This window comes from Crassostrea angulata, chromosome 1, assembly GCF_025612915.1.
Source record: "Crassostrea angulata isolate pt1a10 chromosome 1, ASM2561291v2, whole genome shotgun sequence".
NCBI lineage: Eukaryota > Metazoa > Mollusca > Bivalvia > Ostreida > Ostreidae > Magallana > Magallana angulata.
This window is the reverse complement of record NC_069111.1, coordinates 9,950,074-9,968,312: the sequence shown is the minus strand read 5'-3', so window position 1 is coordinate 9,968,312 and position 18,239 is coordinate 9,950,074. Positions and strand designations below refer to the sequence as shown.

General features: G+C 31.7%; 1 protein-coding gene across 1 annotated transcript; it reads right to left on the bottom strand.

Annotated features, from left to right (window-relative positions):
- Positions 1 to 487: 487 nt before the first annotated feature.
- On the bottom strand, positions 488 to 16,205 carry LOC128167883 (uncharacterized). Its single transcript, XM_052833836.1, has 8 exons — positions 15,974 to 16,205; positions 11,884 to 12,117; positions 7,543 to 7,758; positions 4,222 to 4,290; positions 3,899 to 4,099; positions 3,572 to 3,796; positions 2,893 to 3,078; positions 488 to 2,712 (listed from the first exon to the last, which is right to left on the bottom strand). The coding sequence occupies exons 1-8, from the start codon at positions 16,035 to 16,037 to the stop codon at positions 2,438 to 2,440; spliced, it is 1,470 nt and encodes a 489-aa protein (XP_052689796.1). The 5' UTR covers positions 16,038 to 16,205; the 3' UTR covers positions 488 to 2,437.
- Positions 16,206 to 18,239: the final 2,034 nt, after the last annotated feature.

Sequence of the window (18,239 nt, the reverse complement as noted above, 5' to 3'; positions counted from 1 at the left end):
TAAACATTTCTGAACTGGCTTGTTTCTGCGAGATTAAAAAGGCATTGTCCTGTTCTCGTATGCATACTTTCAAACAAAATGACATGTATGACTTTGTATTTATTGCAATTATATCTTTTGGAAACAGTTTTGGCCAGTTTTGAACAGAAACAAGCCAGTTCAAGAAATGTTTACATTCTTATCCTCAAATGTACAAGATAAATGCACACCCCCATTAATAATGATTTTTAATGTTTTATATTAACAAAACTGCAGAACTATATGCAGAACTGTTTATTCTTTAACTGATTATAGTTTTACCTCCAGCTAGCATTAAAATGATATTTTGATTGACGAATGAAAAGAACTTCATTGATTGTGATGACAGAAAAATCAGCACTGTTACATGAAAGTAAGGAGTAGTTTTAACTCTCTTTTCCATTAACTTCACGATAATAAAAGAGGCATTCTTCCTCACCATTACTATATACTTTGTTCATCTGTCTAAATACACAGGAACAAAGGAGAATATTTTTAAATGATTAATGCATTTTTACCATGAAATCACTAGAGCCCCGTCCTAACAAAAGAACCCCTGTTCCAGGGTCCATGAAATTCAGCATTTTTGAAGAGGCATTCTTTCTCATCATTACTATATACTTAGTTCATGGGCTCGATACCCAGGAGCAGAGGAGAGTGCAGTAAATGTGAAATAATTTAACAGATTTTGTCTTCAGATTTCAAATAATGTCCATATAAAAATATACATCTGATATTGAATGGTGCTCTTATTTTCCCCAGTTTTCTGGATAATAGTAATCATTTTACATTGACATTTATACCGTACATGTCATCATCTTTGTGTCAACTGAAAACTGGTGATAATTGTTTAAAACTTCCAAAAGGGTGTAATGAACGACAGGATTCTGATATGGAATGGAAAATATACTAACGGTATTTTAAAAGTAGTTCACAATGTTCAGATATACCAACAGTTTCTTAGAATTCATTTTTTTTCCACCTCTATTTTGTAGTTTCCATGGAATGCAGGCCTACCATTTTTAACTGCTTTTTTTCTTTTAGAAAAGAGTAAATAGGAGTAAATTATTTGGAAAAAGAATTTTTATTAAATGGACAAGAATATTTTTCAAGATACTGTGCAACAGTAATTCAAGAAGCGGTGTAAATCAGATGTAGATACTTAAGAATTTAAAAAAACTTAGAGAAAATTTGAAATCCCAAAATTTCTCCAAAATGTATAGCCTCAAAACTTACGACTTTTATAGACTTTATACAACTATCTCCCACGATAGATTAGTGTCCAGACTTTTTTAACATCATTGATAGTTGCTTTTTTAATAAAAATGGATCACGTAAATTAACTTACTAGTTTTACAAAACTATCTTGTTAAAAACCTATCCGATTATGCACACAATTACTCTGAAATGGGTATTAAAAAGATAACTGAGTTCTGATAGACCACATTTATGTAGGTTATGGAAATCAGGTCTTACAACAATCTGATGGGATTCCCATATGTATCAATTGCATCTCATTGTTAGCAGACATATTTTTAATTCATATGAAGCAGAATTTATTCTGAAAATTGTACGTGAAAACACTCGTTGTGGCGATCAACTCACCATGCAGGTATATCGACGACGTATTCTCAATTAACACATCTTATTTTCATACTTACAATATAATACACGTCTTTTTTCAAGATATAAACGAGAGATTTTCATTATTTATATTTAGTTCTCCTTTTTATAAAAAAAAATACATGAATAGATTGTAAAATGATCAGGACAGAAACGATGTGAAAAATTACTGAAGCATTGGTTACGGTTCACTGCTGAAGCATTTTAGATTAGGTTAACTAGCTAGTATCTCTGATTTCAGTGACAAAGCGATATTTTATGTCGATGAAAAATTGAATTTCCTTTAAAACATGAACCAGTTTAAGGTTTGGGTTGTTAGAACTTTACATCAGTCCTGGCCTTAAATTGGTACACAAATCTACAAAAGTGACTCTCTTCGAAAATCTGCAATGCACAAATCTCTTGACCATCTGGGCAAATGTTGTGTTGATATTCTCTTTAGTAAGTTGGACAATCAAATATTTCTTCCAATTCTCTATTTTTACCTTTCGATTTTAGAAACTGTGTAAATTCCAGAACCGATGACATATTTAAAGACAAGGCAGTCGGCATTCGAATAGAATTAACAGAAAAATTATTAAATGCACTTAAACAATTCACCTTGAGATATACAGGTAAACAGAACGCATGTCAATAGTTCAATTCAAAAAGTCAATAAACATTGAATTTTCTTATTTCCTCTTGTTTCCTATAAGGTAATAAAAGTCGCTAATAAAGTCTTTCTTTAGACCATGGATAAATTACTCCAAATGTACCTTTGAACAAACAAATATAACACATCAGCCCGCAGCTGATATCACGGGCCGTAACGGATGTGTCTATAGAGTATTGGGATGTCACTACAAACAATTATGGACACAACAAAAACGATTATCCCGATCCCAAGGACGGATCCAATTCCTTTTGCTGATTTCCTTTCGTCCTTTGCGCATGTCTTCTTCCTCACTGAGGCTGAAAGAGCCTTTTCGTTAATTGTCAATTCTTTTTCCATTTCTTTGATTCTGTTTTGAAGTACTTGAGGGTCTGTGATAAAATTCTGAGACTTTAACCGCTCACATGGACATTCACAACCTGGTACAAAAACAAAAACAAACAAAAAACGTGACATCAAATAAGATGTTGACCATAGTAGAATAAAGTTTGAAGACCAACCCAGTTTAATCCGTGCAATACCAGTTATTCATGTTTAAGCTTATGGGGAAAAAATACTTTCATTTATGTAAAAATAATTTTAAAAATGTTTTCTCTTACGTTTACAGACGGGTTTATCTTCTGTCCAATCACCACTCTTATTACAAACTCTCGTTAAATTCCCTTCCACGATACGATGATTTTTCCTGCATGTGTAAGTTACACTATAATCAACAAAATAATTGGAGAAGGGATGTGTATGTCGAATCGTCGTAATGTTATCATGTATAGGTTCCTGGCATGTAACTGAAAAAAAGTTTTAATTCATGTTATTAAAAACGGTGGTGCCATTTACATTTAAGCAAGAAATCGGATAATCTTTTCAATTAATATATATTAATTGTCTTTTTTGTATATACGTGATCCATCAAATGATGAATGATTCAGAAAATGTTGATTCTCCTTTTGGGGGAAGTGACACAACTTAAACTCGAATGATGTTTTTCCTCGAAGAAAAAAAGTTTTTATGAAAAAAGTTTTTTATACTTGTTTTTCCATTGAGAGATAAATATATATCCCTTTTAGGATAGTGTTACAATGTTTCTTGTTTATAACGTAAAAAGTAAACTGTATGCTATCGCGCGATGATAATTTTAAACATAGATTTGGATTATTTCCCTACCAGAAATTCTACTGATCGAAATTTTTAAAAACCGTTTTGGTCATAGATAAGCATTGGTCTATTCTATTGATTTGAGCTGTGTTCATCACCTTGAAATCATTTGAAGAGTTATCTTACCATTGCACACTGGGGCTTCCCCAATCCACTGGCCCTCTCTTTGGCACTGCAGAGTGAGGTTTCCGTTGGTCAGTACATATCGCTCTGAACAGTTTAATTCTCGAGACTTAAGGAACGCAGTGAAATCAATGCAGGCCTCAGTAGGCCTATGATATCGTATACCTGAATCTGTCATGAGTTGAGAGACAAAAATTGTGTTGTTGTAGGCTTCATTTACACATCGGTCTGAAATAAAAGATTAATTCGGTTAGTATGAATATGTTCTTCAATTTGCTTAGTCAGCAAGTGTAAGTGTTGAAACCATAGATTTTTGGCATATGTATTTACCGGTGCAATAAAAGTTGATTGTGTTGTATTTCAAGTTCTGACTTGTTGGAATGGTACAGTGTTGTTTTCCGTCACACGCCTCTAAAATACTCTCTAATTCTGACTCAGTCTGACTGGTCAGGTTCATGATAGAGAGGTAGTACTTGTAACAGTGTAGGGTGACGGTCCCATTTCCAAATGCAATTCTGCTGTCCCACAGAACTATAAGAATAGTACCAAAAGAAAGCAAAGTAAAACGTCTTTCATAAATCTGCATTCAAAAATATGAAAATGAAAAACTTCTAGTGAATTTATCTGCGAGTTCTTTATATGTTTACAAATACCCAGTTCCTGATTATCAATCGTGGCATCTGAACAGTTACAACCCGGGACATTCTCATTTGTAACACAGCCTAAAATTCATATGAAAACCTTATTAGCAATTCACTCAAAAACACGAAAGCTATTAAAAGATGAAATGTCTATTGATAATTGGTATATTTTACGGATTGAGTTTCTTAAAACACCAATTCTCTAAGAAACCAAATTGAACTATTAAGTGTAATTTCTTCACATTCGATGGTTTCATAAACTAGTACGATAGATTAAACTTCAATACACAATATACAATTGCTACATGTATGTGCCGTCTTACTAAGGCTAAAATGGTTAGATGTCAATTTAAAGTATATTTAGGAAAAAGCAGATTTCAGGATGGCTAGAAATCTAAAGGCTAAACAACAAAGAAATATTCTAAAACCTTAGACATTATAAGAATTTAGTAATGTCTACATTACTAAATTTTTACTAGACAGATTTTAATATGTTTAGATTTTTTGCAATAACATACCGTGATATAACGGTACGTGACATGATAAGTTAAAGAACTGGCGTGTCCGTAAAAATTAAGCATTTTTATCATAATTAAGTTTAAAAGAAAAAAATATCTGTTGCTTTCGTAAATTTAAATCCAAGGTAAATATGCATTCCCAATCGAAGATTTACTCCGCTACTCACACACCCTTGACCGAATAGGTCTGGTTGGTCTCATCAAAGTTGGCATGATCATATAAGAAGTGTTTTTTTAAGAATGAAAAATGTTAGGGTGTGTTCCTGTTTTGCTCAAGTTTGATAATTGGGTACAGAAAAATAGATGTTCATTCATTCTATCTTTATTTCCTCCCTTAGGGGATTGCATGAAGAATAACATTTTTACACAAATTTGATACAGCACATGAGAGACAAAGTTAATTGAAGTTATAGTGAAAAAAAATATATTTAAACATGTACATTGCAAATGCTGGCGAGAACATATTTTATATACAGCAAAGTTGCAGAAATCTAAAAATTGTTAAAAAAAAAATACATGCATGAAAGAAATAACCATCCAAAAATCGTGATGCATCAAATTTTCTCATGACATACGAGGGTTGTTCGAAAATTATTGAGACAAATATTCTGATTATTTTGGGGAAAAAGATAACCAATGAGATTTTACCAAAATATACACCAGGTAAGAGTTTATCAATGTGAAATCGTTCTACATCATGACATTATTAAATCATCCCTGGTAAGCTGACAAACTTGCTTTCGTCCAGTGACCCGGAGCAGCTGAAAAACTTATCGCAACATCTTTTTAACGCTTCTTAATTTAAACAGCGTACAAACGTATGGAATAGGAAATATTTATTTTTCATTTTTTTTTAAATATTAAGATACCAACATTTACATAAACAATCTCCATTTCCAATTTTTGAGAAAATCGAGTTATTTTTACCCGAAAGTCTAATTCCCGTTAAAGATTTCTTACAGTCATTCTGTACATAGTTTACATATGTTGACATCAGTTAGTGTTTAAAATGTATTTGATGTTTAGTCCATTTGTTGTTATTATATAAAACAAAAACAGATAAACTGAAGGAACAGATACCCCGTTCATCGATTAGTTTTTTTGTTGAACAAATGCGTTGTCTGAAAAAAAAGTCTTCTTCCGAGAAACAGGTATTTTCGCTGAGCCTCGTTGACGCAAACAATTCAATTTACCATTGTGGTCAAAGTTCTATGGATTCGTTAATATATTGTTACTATTTCCGTATTTCAACCCGAACACTAGCGAAACTTGATCAAAAGTTAGTCACAATAAATGGCAAAACGAATGTATATTATTTGATTTTCTTTTATCATTAACCGTAGGTCTACCGACATTTAGAAAGTAAATGTTCAAGTTTCTTTAATCTCCGAGTTTATGCATGCGCCGTGTACTCCGAACGCCAACTTGTTTATGTACCTTCGTAAATAAAAAAAAATTTTAAAAATTAATTACATTATTTTCATTTATTTGTTGTTTTTTCTTCAATACTCATACCAATTTTTACCAAAATTCGTAACTTTGAAAAGAAAATGTTCGTGTTGTCTAAATAATTTCCGAACAACCTTCGTAAAATGGTTACATCAGAAAAAATATTTAACATATCATTTTTTTTTCCTTGCGTTTTGTAGCTTAGGAGCTAGGATTCAAAGTAAAATCTTAGCTTGAATAATGATACAGACTATAGCAACCAAGATAATATCTCACCTGGACAAAATCCCATATCACACACATTTTTTTCTATTATACTAGATTTTCAAATGTGTGCAAAACAGGAACAAACAATGAAACCGATGTTGTTTAAGTACTGATCAATGTTAAGCCGTTATAAATTTGAGAATTTGTGAGTAGCGTAGCGGATCAGAATCCCTTGACTTGGGAGGATGAGGTAAAAAAAAATTTTGATTGTTTTCTTTGGGCACAAAAGTAGACATAACAGGGACATATTAGTGTCGCTTAACAATTCTTCAGATTGTTGATTATAAACATTTAGGCAGTTTTGAAAGAATTGAATAAGGAAAGTACTAAGAAAAGTTAACAAACATTAATGTCAATATCAAAATAATCAAGATTTTTTCAAATATATGATAACTTTGAAAACTGTGTCCCTATAGCAAGATATATATGTCAATTTTTATACTGGTATATGTAACCGTATTTTGATATGTACAATGTAGAAGACATTTAAATGGGTATGAAATAATATATATTAATCTACTTGGGCTTAAGATCATAAATTGAGAATGTTCAGCGGTCATCACAACGATGATAATCTACAAATAATGATTTGCGAACGAAGTTTTGATACTCTATGAAAATGTAACTTGTGATAACTTAATTTTTTTTATATATAATTATGCCTATTCTATCGCCAATGTCATATTTCAGAAATGAAACTAACGAAATATTTATTGAACAATCCACATAAATTATTCACAAGTACAGTAAAATCTTATAAATGAAAATAATGCATATCTTTAAATGTGCTGCTGAGTTGTCCGTCTTTTTTTAATTAAAAAAATTGTGTGAGTTGGAATTATCGGGAACATAGCCTTTCAATTCTACGTTTATTTTATTTCTATCCATCGGAATTCGACAATTAATTTTAACCATTACATGCAATCAAGCTGCAGAGTTGTAGCACTATGAAAAAAAATCGGGGTCTGACAATCAGAATGTTTTCAAAGATCTACAGTTCTGCACTTGTATCTAAATCTGTGTTAGGAATTGCAAAAAAAAAAAAAGAATGAATAGAGTCTGTTTTTTTATTAAGACTAATTGCAGTCGAAAACCATACCGAAAATTTCCACCTCACATGGTTCCATAAAAGAGGGTTTAGTATGGTTGACGAAGAGGTAAAGCTGGCGTCCGTAGTAGCCTCCGGGAAAAACTATCGTGTTTTGGAAGCTAGAATTTGCTTCATTGTCATGATACACAGGATCTAGTCCGCTCAACTGATCGTATTTCACCGTGTGATTGGTGATGAAGACGTAATATCCCACATGTCGATAGTCTGACAATCCAAGATAATGAAGAATCAATTTTTATGGAAGAAAGAAAGAAGATATCAAAATAAATTGATTTAAATCAACTCCTACTGTGATTTCACCACATTGAAATGAAATAACATAACAGCGAATATCACCATACAGTTGTTAAAAAATGACTTCCAGTCACCATGCACGTATGAAATGTTTTCTCTATTATACCTGAACAACGGTTATACATGCATTGGCGAATTTTGGGGGTTGCAGGGGGGGGGGGGTGGGGTGTCGGTGGTTGGAAACCCCCTCCCCCCACAGACTTTCTCTGGGACATATAAATTTAAAACTTAAAATGCTTATTAAAGGCAATTTTCCCCATCGATAATCTAAATATAATATTTCTCAAAAATAGATACATAGATATTGCTTATAAAAAAAAAATTTATGTAAAATGTTCTCTTTGGTTTTTTCATACCTGCTATGAGGGTGCATGACGGCATTAAAACATTTCATTTTCTTTTTTCATGCTCGCATGAAAAATAAAAAAGCATTTTATCGTTTAAATGTTTCCAAGAATCGGAAATTCGATTACAAGAATACATGTGCCGGGAAAAGGATTTATAACTTTTCAAAATTGTCCTGATTATGATCCTGCATCTGCAGTAGTGCCAGATCGTGAGGCGTACCCATTTAAGACTACATCAAGTTTCCGGGGACGGTAATTGCTTGCAAATTGTATTACACATGTACTATCTATGTACTGTTAGTGGTAGGTGGAATAAGTTTTTGTTTCTTCCTATTAAGCACAAACGAGCGCTTCATTGCTAGAGACTTGTTATATATGCCTAGAAATTATGCATACCGGTACCAAAAGGCTCATTAACAGGTAAATAATGGTTGACAGGACCTGCTTTATTTGTATACTTGCACTCTGATGTTGAAATTATATTAACGAGAAAAATGTTGGTCGAATTTTACCCACGAAAAATGTTCAAAAGGTCGTTGGGGATTTTTTTTTACAAATAAAAGATTATAAGCTGGTATGGGACACATCCATTATGATGTACATGTACTTTGTATCAAAATAAACAATAAAATCAAGTATTATAATTTTATAAATGTTTTCTTTTCCCAAAATTGTTACTGTAGCGTGATTTTGTAAGTTCGAATCCCGCTTTTTACCTTTCCAAAATAATTTTTTTTGTCAAATATTGTAAAATTTGAAAAATTTAAATCAGTGATAGTGTTTTGTTTAAAGTGTACTGATATCCACATTAATATCGACAGGTGTCCCATACCACCTTAACAAGCACTGGAGTTAACGGGCATTGATATTCATCGATTGGTCGTCCCCCCCCCCCTTTTTAGCTCACCGAGACGAAGTCAGGGGGAGCTTATGCTATACTCCCGGCGTCAGTGTCCGGACCTGGTTAAAGTTTTCGTTGCAGGTCCTGTATTTAAGTTATTACTTGTCCTTTCTTCACCAAACTTGCATGGATGATGCATCTGGACCTACTTATGGACTTGAAAGACTTGGATGCTGAATCTGAATCCTGAATTTCAGATGCTGGAGGAGGTTATGGATTTTGGAGCAGGTTAAAGTTTTTGGGGCAGGTGCCCTTTGATAGCAATATCTAAGTTACTACTAGTCCTAACTTCACAAAACTTGCAAGGACGGTGGGTCTTATGATATTGAAGCACCAGACAGGCTTGAATGCTGAAGCTGAGCCATAGGTTTCGGGTGCTGGAGGAGGATTAGGTTTTTAGAGCTGGTAAAAGTTTTAGATGCATGTGCCCTCTGATGATTATATCTTAGTAACTAGACACGATCTCGTTGCGAGCAACGAGTGGGTCTTCCGTTTGATTATAAATTAATGATAGGGTTGAATTAAAATGTTGACTTTTGGTACAAGTTACTATATTAACTTCCTTTAAAACTAATTTGTGGACCTACACTGCAAAATTAAGATTTCTGGAAAAGGTCATTTTTAAACTACAATATCTCTGCAATGCGTTGTCCGATTTTAAAACGGTTTGTAGTTTTGTATTCAGTACAGAAATGTTAAAGCTTTAAAATTCCAAAAATCGAAATTTTGGAATCACTTCCTGTGACGTCTGGAAGTGACAGACGGTCTGCTTATATTCAAATTTGATAAGTTTAAAACATATTCTAATGGAAAAAATTGTAAGTTTTTTTATTTGGAAAATTTTTAGAACACAATTTTCAAAAAATGCTGTTTGAGTAGATCGGAAGTGAGGGACAATCGTGGTTTTACCTATTCGGCCCTAGGAATTCAAAAATCTATCATTCCTGAAATTTTCAATTTTCTATCTTTAATCATTTTTTAGAAAAAGGGAAGACAAAATCGCTTTTTTACAAAAAGAAAAACGAATATAATCGCCAATCGGAAGTGACGTCATCAACAAAAATGTACGTGATAAAAGACCTTGATATTTTGTATTATTTGTGAAAATCCGTTTAGCATATTCGAGATATTTGAGTTTTAAAACAAAAACAACACGATCTTCCTTGGAAAACGGAAGACCCTAATTACTGGTCCTAACTTCACCAAACTTGCATGGATGGTGCGTCTTATGATACTGATGCACCAGACAGGCATGAATGTTGAATCTGAGCCATAGGTTTCGGATGCTGGAGGAGGTTAAGGTTTTTAGAGCTGGTTGAATTTTAAGAAGCAGGTGCCCTCTGATGATTATATCTTAGTAGCTACGTATACTGGTCCTAACTTCACCAAACTTGCATGGATGATGCGTCTTATGATACTGATACACCAGACAGGCATGGATACTCAATCTGAGCCTTAGGTTTCGGATGCTGGAGGAGGTTAAGGTTTTAAGAGCTGGTTACAGTTTTTGAAACAGGTGCCATCATTATCATTTATAGATAATAGCTTGTATAGTTGATTTGACTATAATGTAAATGGTTTGTAGAGGAAGCTTCAGATGCAGAGTCTGATCTCCATTATCAAGGACGCTTTAAAAAATCTCCTACATCACTCAAACCTGCTTGATAGATGTGTTTGTTGTTAAATAATATAACATGATTCCTATGATATAGTATTGTATGATATGATACACTATTGTTTAATATGATACAATATTATATCAAAAGTTATATTGTAAAAAGAAATATGACACGATATCAATTTTTTTTATATTTTATGATATGATTTTGATTCATGTTATTATTATGTATAGTATTGTTTATTATGATACAATGTTGCATAATATGATATTGTATCATTAAAATATTATTTTATCCCATGACACTGTTACAAATGATTCATATGATACGTATATTATATAATATCGTACATACAATATTGTATAATATGATATTGTATAATATATTGTATACTATGATATATTATTATATCACATTATATTGTATTATTTGATATTGTAATATATAATTTTGTATCATAAGATACAATATGTATACTATGATATTGTATTACATATGTATATACTATTTAACCTTATCACATTATATTGTATCATATGATATGATACAATGTTGTATCAATATATATTGTATTATATGGTACTATACCATACTGTGTATCAAATATGATACAGTATCAAAGAATACAATATCATACTATATTTTACAATATTGTGATGTATTATGTGATATGATATTGTATCATATAATACTATATTGTACCATATGTTATGTATTATGTGATCAAATACAATAATGTAAAATACAATACTATGTCATATCATGACGTGTTACAGCATCATATCTCATCATTATTTATTACGGTTTTTTATTGTATTATATAATGTTTATTGTAAGTATGATATGATGCAATATTGTATTTAATATTATTGTATTGATAAACATTGTATCTTATATTACCGTATGAAATGAACATATGACTATCATACAATATTTAAAAGATGATGTACGATATTGTGTCAAAACAGTATCAATGAATATCCAAGTATAGGACCAAATCCAAATTATTGTTATTATTGTATATACATACAGCTGTACGCATCACAATTAAATAGGTAAAAATTAAAGTTACCCAACATAATACTATTGTAAAAAATAATCTTTGCTAATTTAATTTACAGTAGGACACGTACATGTATAATTCTACAAGCATATTTTGGATACTTACACATTTCTCGGAAGATAAAGTTGATTTTGAAAATTTTGGAAACAGACTTAAAAGTGACTTGCCACCAGGCATAAGGACGAGATGTATCATTAGCAGATCCAGCACAGTCAGTATGGTGGATGGAATAGTTTCCATTCAAGGCTTTGTCTGCGGTAAGTTCTGCATAAGCGTAGTGATATACCGATGATAAATTCGTTTCATTCCTGTTATCCATGCCAAGATTACATATTTGACCTGTGGTTACAAAAAAGCAAAATATTATCATTTACTGTAAGAATCCTCCACCGCCGATTGGCGTAAAGCCTCATTTACAACAGATGCTCGCCAAGCGAAGATAATTTTTCCCGTGGGGCTTTATTTTTAAAAGTTCCCAAAGAGTAAATTACATGTCTGGGCAATATTTCTGATGGGAAAGTTTAACCCGGATATTTTTTTTTAAGAGAAAAAACTATGCGTCGGGAAAGTATTTGCTACTACATCAGTATTTGTTTTATTAATAGTAAGTGATTCCAGAGTATCTTTTTCGACGTCATACTTGATTGTTTAATATTTTTCCCGTACTTTGCAGCTTTAAGAAATTATTTAAGAAATAAACAACAATTAAAAAGTTCACCGGGATATGAACTTGGTTCACTTGGTCAAAACTCCGGCTACTTATTTCCTTCACATTTCATAGAAATTGACACATAAAAACATGATTTTTAATTGTGTTTACCAAAAACTTAGACCCCGGTACACTCTATGAAAAGAAGTTTCATCCCTGTAGCCATCTTTTACTTACTAGATTTTTACCTTAACCCAAATATTAAAAAGACAAACTGATCTGTCTGTGAATCATTTATGAAGTTGTCTAGTTTTATGATTTTTTGTGACAAGAATTCAATTTATCGGAATAGTTAATAGATAAGAGCGAATTTTTGTGATATATTGATTTCATTTCTCACATTCTGTCCTATGCTAGCTTATAGAATATTAAAGCGTGAAACGGTTTTTCTATTCGGTGCACAATGTATGAAGGCGGAGCTGTTTCCATCTTTAATCTCTAGGATCAGGCACGAATCCACCTATATTTTTTTTCAGCGTTGTTGGGGTATATTGTGAAATGAAACAAGATACAAACATACCGTTCATCGAATTGACCAAATTTAATGCACATGTATATATTTTTGGAGATGATATCGAATGTCTCATAATGTGTATGATAACATTTCATTCATTTTAACACAAGACTTTACTATTTAAACAAGAGGCCCATGGGGCCACATCGACCACCTGAGCAACTATAGGCGTTCAAAAGATATTGTGCCATATGGCCCTCGGTAGAATAACAAAAAAATAAATATTGTAAAGTATTCGGTATTGGTAAGGGTAAACTGTTATATAACTTCTAATTCCCTGTATTTTCGTTCTGCCCCCCTCCCCACTTAATAAAGCGATCAAATATATGAGAGCATATAGGTACATTTTAATCCTCAACTACTTACTAGTTATTGTATTTTTTTAAACATAATAGTTATTGTATTTTATCAAAAAAATCCTACATGTATATATGTGAAGAAGAAAATTGCACCTAAATGCGCTCAATTTCTCAAATTAAAAATATTCAACAATTTAATTTGTCTTCTCCATTATAATTAAATGACTATTGTTTACCTCGCATAAACTCGTGACTTTTATAACATAACTCACACTTGATTGATGAATACACTGGAATAAAAAATGTTGTAACGTGACGTTAAAGAGCTATAAAAATCAATGTTACCGTATTGACAGGCACATCACTCTAATTTACTATGGCCCACCCATTATTTTCATTTTTATTCAAAAATAACAATTGCCTACAAACCAGGATAATTTTCCGCTGTAATATTTTCTTAGGAATAGCGATAATTCTTTTATTCCCACAACAGAAATGTGTCAGAACTATCGAAACTGTTTTAACGATGTCGTTTTTATTTACTCACATTTCACATTATTCATTGTTTAAAGAGGGGGCCCCAGAGAGTAGTTATATACAGCATATCATTCTTTAACTGTTTTGTGTACAAGTATTTAACATGCTCTAATTCAAATAGAATTTCTAATGATCAAACAAAATTTCAGGGTCAATCGTAGAATTATAAGCAAGATGAGCTCAAAATTTTGCTAGGTTTGAGTCATATTTTGTTCACATGAGTTTATTACATTCAGCTTAAGATTTTGAACTTGGTATTTCCTATTCGGCATTTAAAATGGAAAAAAATGAATGGCCTCAAATCTGTGTACAAACATAGAATTGTGATCAAATCTCTGTATCTTGCTTATAATTCGAAGCTTAACACTCAAATATGCTAAGTAAATAGAAATTGTAAACAATTAAACACAAGAAACATGCACTATAACAAATAAAGAACACAGTTTATTTTTCAAAATGAATCATATACATGTATATACCTACATATTTCCGTCAGCGATATTAAACTCTATTTAAACTGAATAAACTCGAGAAAATGCCGAGCATCTCAACAAAACATATTGCATTATTCTACCATTACGCAAAAGATGATACCGAATTACCGATAGCCTGAATGAATTGCATTTTAGTTCATTCTTAATACATCAGATGACAGTAAACTGTTTGATTTACCGAAGTCTCTGTTTGATTTGATACGTAAAAATCAGGAAATACAAGCGAGAGTTCCCAGGCTAACGCAAAGCATAAATGAAAACGAAACGAAAATCACAACAAGCTAACACCACCGTCATATGTGAAAACTGTCAACGCATTGAAATATTGAGCCTCAATTTAATTCACAAAATCGGCACCAATGTATTTTACATGTTTCAAAGATTCCCTTCGTACACGAACTGTTGCACAACAAACAAATTCATCAATGTCAGATCGACCCGTTTATCATATTAGTGTCATGGCTGCTTTAAACAAAGAACCTCGTTTTCGAATTATGGAATACGAGTCTTTGTAAAATGGGTAAGCAAACCCGGGCCGGGGCAAAATAAAAGCCGGGGCAGATCGGCAATCGTCAATCCCAATTACGCTTTATTTTGCAGCAATATTTACAGCGAATACAAATATACTGTTCAGTAAATATCTTGAAATTTTAATGAGATTGGCAGATTAATAACTGTCAATCTTTTGTTTTGCCCTGGCCCGGTCATGCCTTCCCATTTTACCAAGACTCATGGATGCAACACGCCTTTTCTTTCTTATTTTTTTCTTAATAACTCAAATTTGAAACAGAATTAGCCCCTAATTTTTGCAATTTATATTTTCCTTCTCATAAAGATAATTTATGCTAAACTACGTTGAAGTTGACTCAGTAGTTCTTGAGAAGAAGGTTTTTTTCTTTAAAACACGAAAACAAAAAGCTAAATTTTTTAAATGTAATAGGCGAATTTTCAAAAAATCGTTTTAAATGTCTTGGAATAATGTCTTGGAATATTACTAAGGAAAATCCGACATTTTAAACGACTTGATCTTACTGTGATTGTTGTTGATGACTGAAGACGTTGAGAGAACAAACAATCAAGTAGTTCGATTTATCGTCTTATCTGATGAAGGCCTACCAAACCTAAGAAGCAGTCATTTATTGTAAACTTTTGCCACATTGGCTTTCAAAATCAAGACCCTGGGAATACTAGTAATTAAAACTTTCATTGCATCATATCAGATGTTGATAACGAATTGAAAAACAACTTGAATTGTAATCATATAAAGCTTTTAAAAAAACAAACGCCATATTTCTATGTTGAGATCGTCTTCTTTGAAAATAAAGACGACTCGTTGCAGGCGTTGTTTCTTTTACTTCTAAATTTTAAGGGGGATGTGGCGCTCTCTATCCGTCAATAACAGATTTTCACCGTAATTTTTCTTTTTTTACACATAAGTTGTATAAACCTTAGTCTAACGGGGGGGGGGGGGGGGGTATTCACATTCATCGACATATATGAAAGAGATATATTATGGATAAAAAACATGTATAATTAGATGTTTTTATAAAATAGAAGTAAAGTTCGTAATCATTTATCAGAGTCAATTAACAAGTTAATTCAATTATTATCAAAAAACATATTTGAAGCGATGAATACTCACAGTTTAATTCCCTAAGCATGAGATTCGTAAATAGAGAAATAAAATGCTGTATTCCCCGTAACATATTGGTAAGATGGATCTTTGTTAATATCTAGTTTCCAAAATTTTCATTTTTTTGGTGTTTTTTTTTTTCTCATTTTGGAAACCCGGTGTACAACAGTTTTCACGTATGATCTTTGGCAATTTGTATAAAACAAGTCCCAAGAACAACTCGCTAATAAAGTATCAAGATCCTCTCTGGAGCCGATCATCAATTAAATGACGCGAGCAATGAATTTAAAGCATTGTCCAAAAGGTACATATGATGCCATATAGGATAAATTATTAATACCCGCACGTTCATTGATTTTTTATGATGCCTGCAAGAGAATTTCATATGATTAATATTTATTCTGTAATCCTGTATTCAAAAAAAAAAAATACCCACACAATGTATAAATTATAGACTGCAACATGACCAAGATGAATTATCGAAGTATGATGATAGGTTCCATTCGTAGTTTTATCTTCCATTCCAGTGACAAAGCTGCATTTATTATCTTTGACAAAATACATGATAAATAATTCAATATAGATGATACCGATATAAGTCAAGCTTTAAAATGAAACATTGAAATAGTTTAAGACATTTAATAATGATTATGAATGTATGATATAAAAAAAAAAAGTGCATAACATTGATGAGTGCTAGTCGGTGCTCTGTGGGTGTGATGAGAAAACGTACCCAGAAGAAAATCTATCCTAGACTTAGGGTACGTTTTCTTCAATAGAAAACGTAACCAGGTACCTTAAAGAAATATACCTAGAATGTTAAATAGATTTTAAAAAATATTATAATACATAAAGATAAAAGAATATGTGAATTTTATAAATGATATTGTATAGATCCCCTAAGGTAATGCTAATATGAATATTTATAGGGACTTTGACATAATTTAAGCTCAAAATTTTAAAACAAGGCACATGTACACCAATTTTGAGTCGAATATTTCATATTTGCTTACACTGTTGTTAAATTGGTAAATTTGTTTATACTCTCTGAGAATAATAATAATTATGAACAAAAAGAAATAATTTACCATGTATGTTATAAGTAGTTTTCTTGAAGTCATAGTTATTTCATTACTCATCACTACATTGTATTTAAGTTTTTTAATTATACCGCAAACTATTCGATCTTTATTTTGGCGTGTTCCCGTTTTGCACAAATTTGATGATGGGGTATATACTATTGCAATTAAGTAATTATCTCACCAAGTCAAATTCACGTTTCGCACACTTTTTTCGGTACCAAAGGTGTACAAAGCGGGAATAAACCTTTATTTTAAACACTTTTGTGTATACCGATTAATTGCCAATTAATTGCCAACTGGTTTAACTCCTCAGTTGATGCTTGTGCATGTGTACACATAATCACATGCATTGTCAAATTAATTAATGTACGTGATTAAGTATACAAAACAATAGCAAAATATGATACATATGATTATTTTATAAATCTAATTTATTGCATCATAGAATAGTTGTTAAAACTATTTCAATTTCTATTTATGAATTATTTAGTCCTGAGTACGTTTACTGATTGGTACATTTTCTGCTGGGAACATTTTCTCCAGCGGTCGCTACATTTTTGTCAATTCGTACTTAAGAATGGAGATACTGTGAAAATTCGATGTCACACTTTGATTTCTTCCCATTTAAAATAGAATTTTTTATTTAAATCTACAAAATGTTGAAACCTCAATTCTTAAACGATCAATTTGGTATATGAATCGATAAACATTTGAACAAGAAATTGACATTGTTTGTGTGTACTTTTAACCTTTCATAAAAGTGAACAGATCTAGATCATATTAATCATGTTTATAAATGCTTGCTATCTATAAATGCATGTTAATTCATATTCTAAAAATAACCGTAGATGGTTTCACTACAAATGCGATAATTTGAATGATTTAAATATTTTTATGAGAAACCATTGATGTTCAAGCTGTTGCAATTGTTTATTAATGAAAATATTAAAGATATGTGTAACCTCGGCAAATACATTTACTATAGTATGAAATTAAGAAATGATATCTGTAATTAACTTTAGATGTTGTTCTTTTGATTCTTATCCCCTTTACTTCTGTCATTTTTCATATTTATATATGTACTAGGGTCTCCTGTGAAATACCCACTTCTGTACTTTACTATGTTTAATTTGTATAATCTGATGAGCTGCAAAGCTTAAAGGAATAAAGAATGAATGAATGTTTCTTAAGAA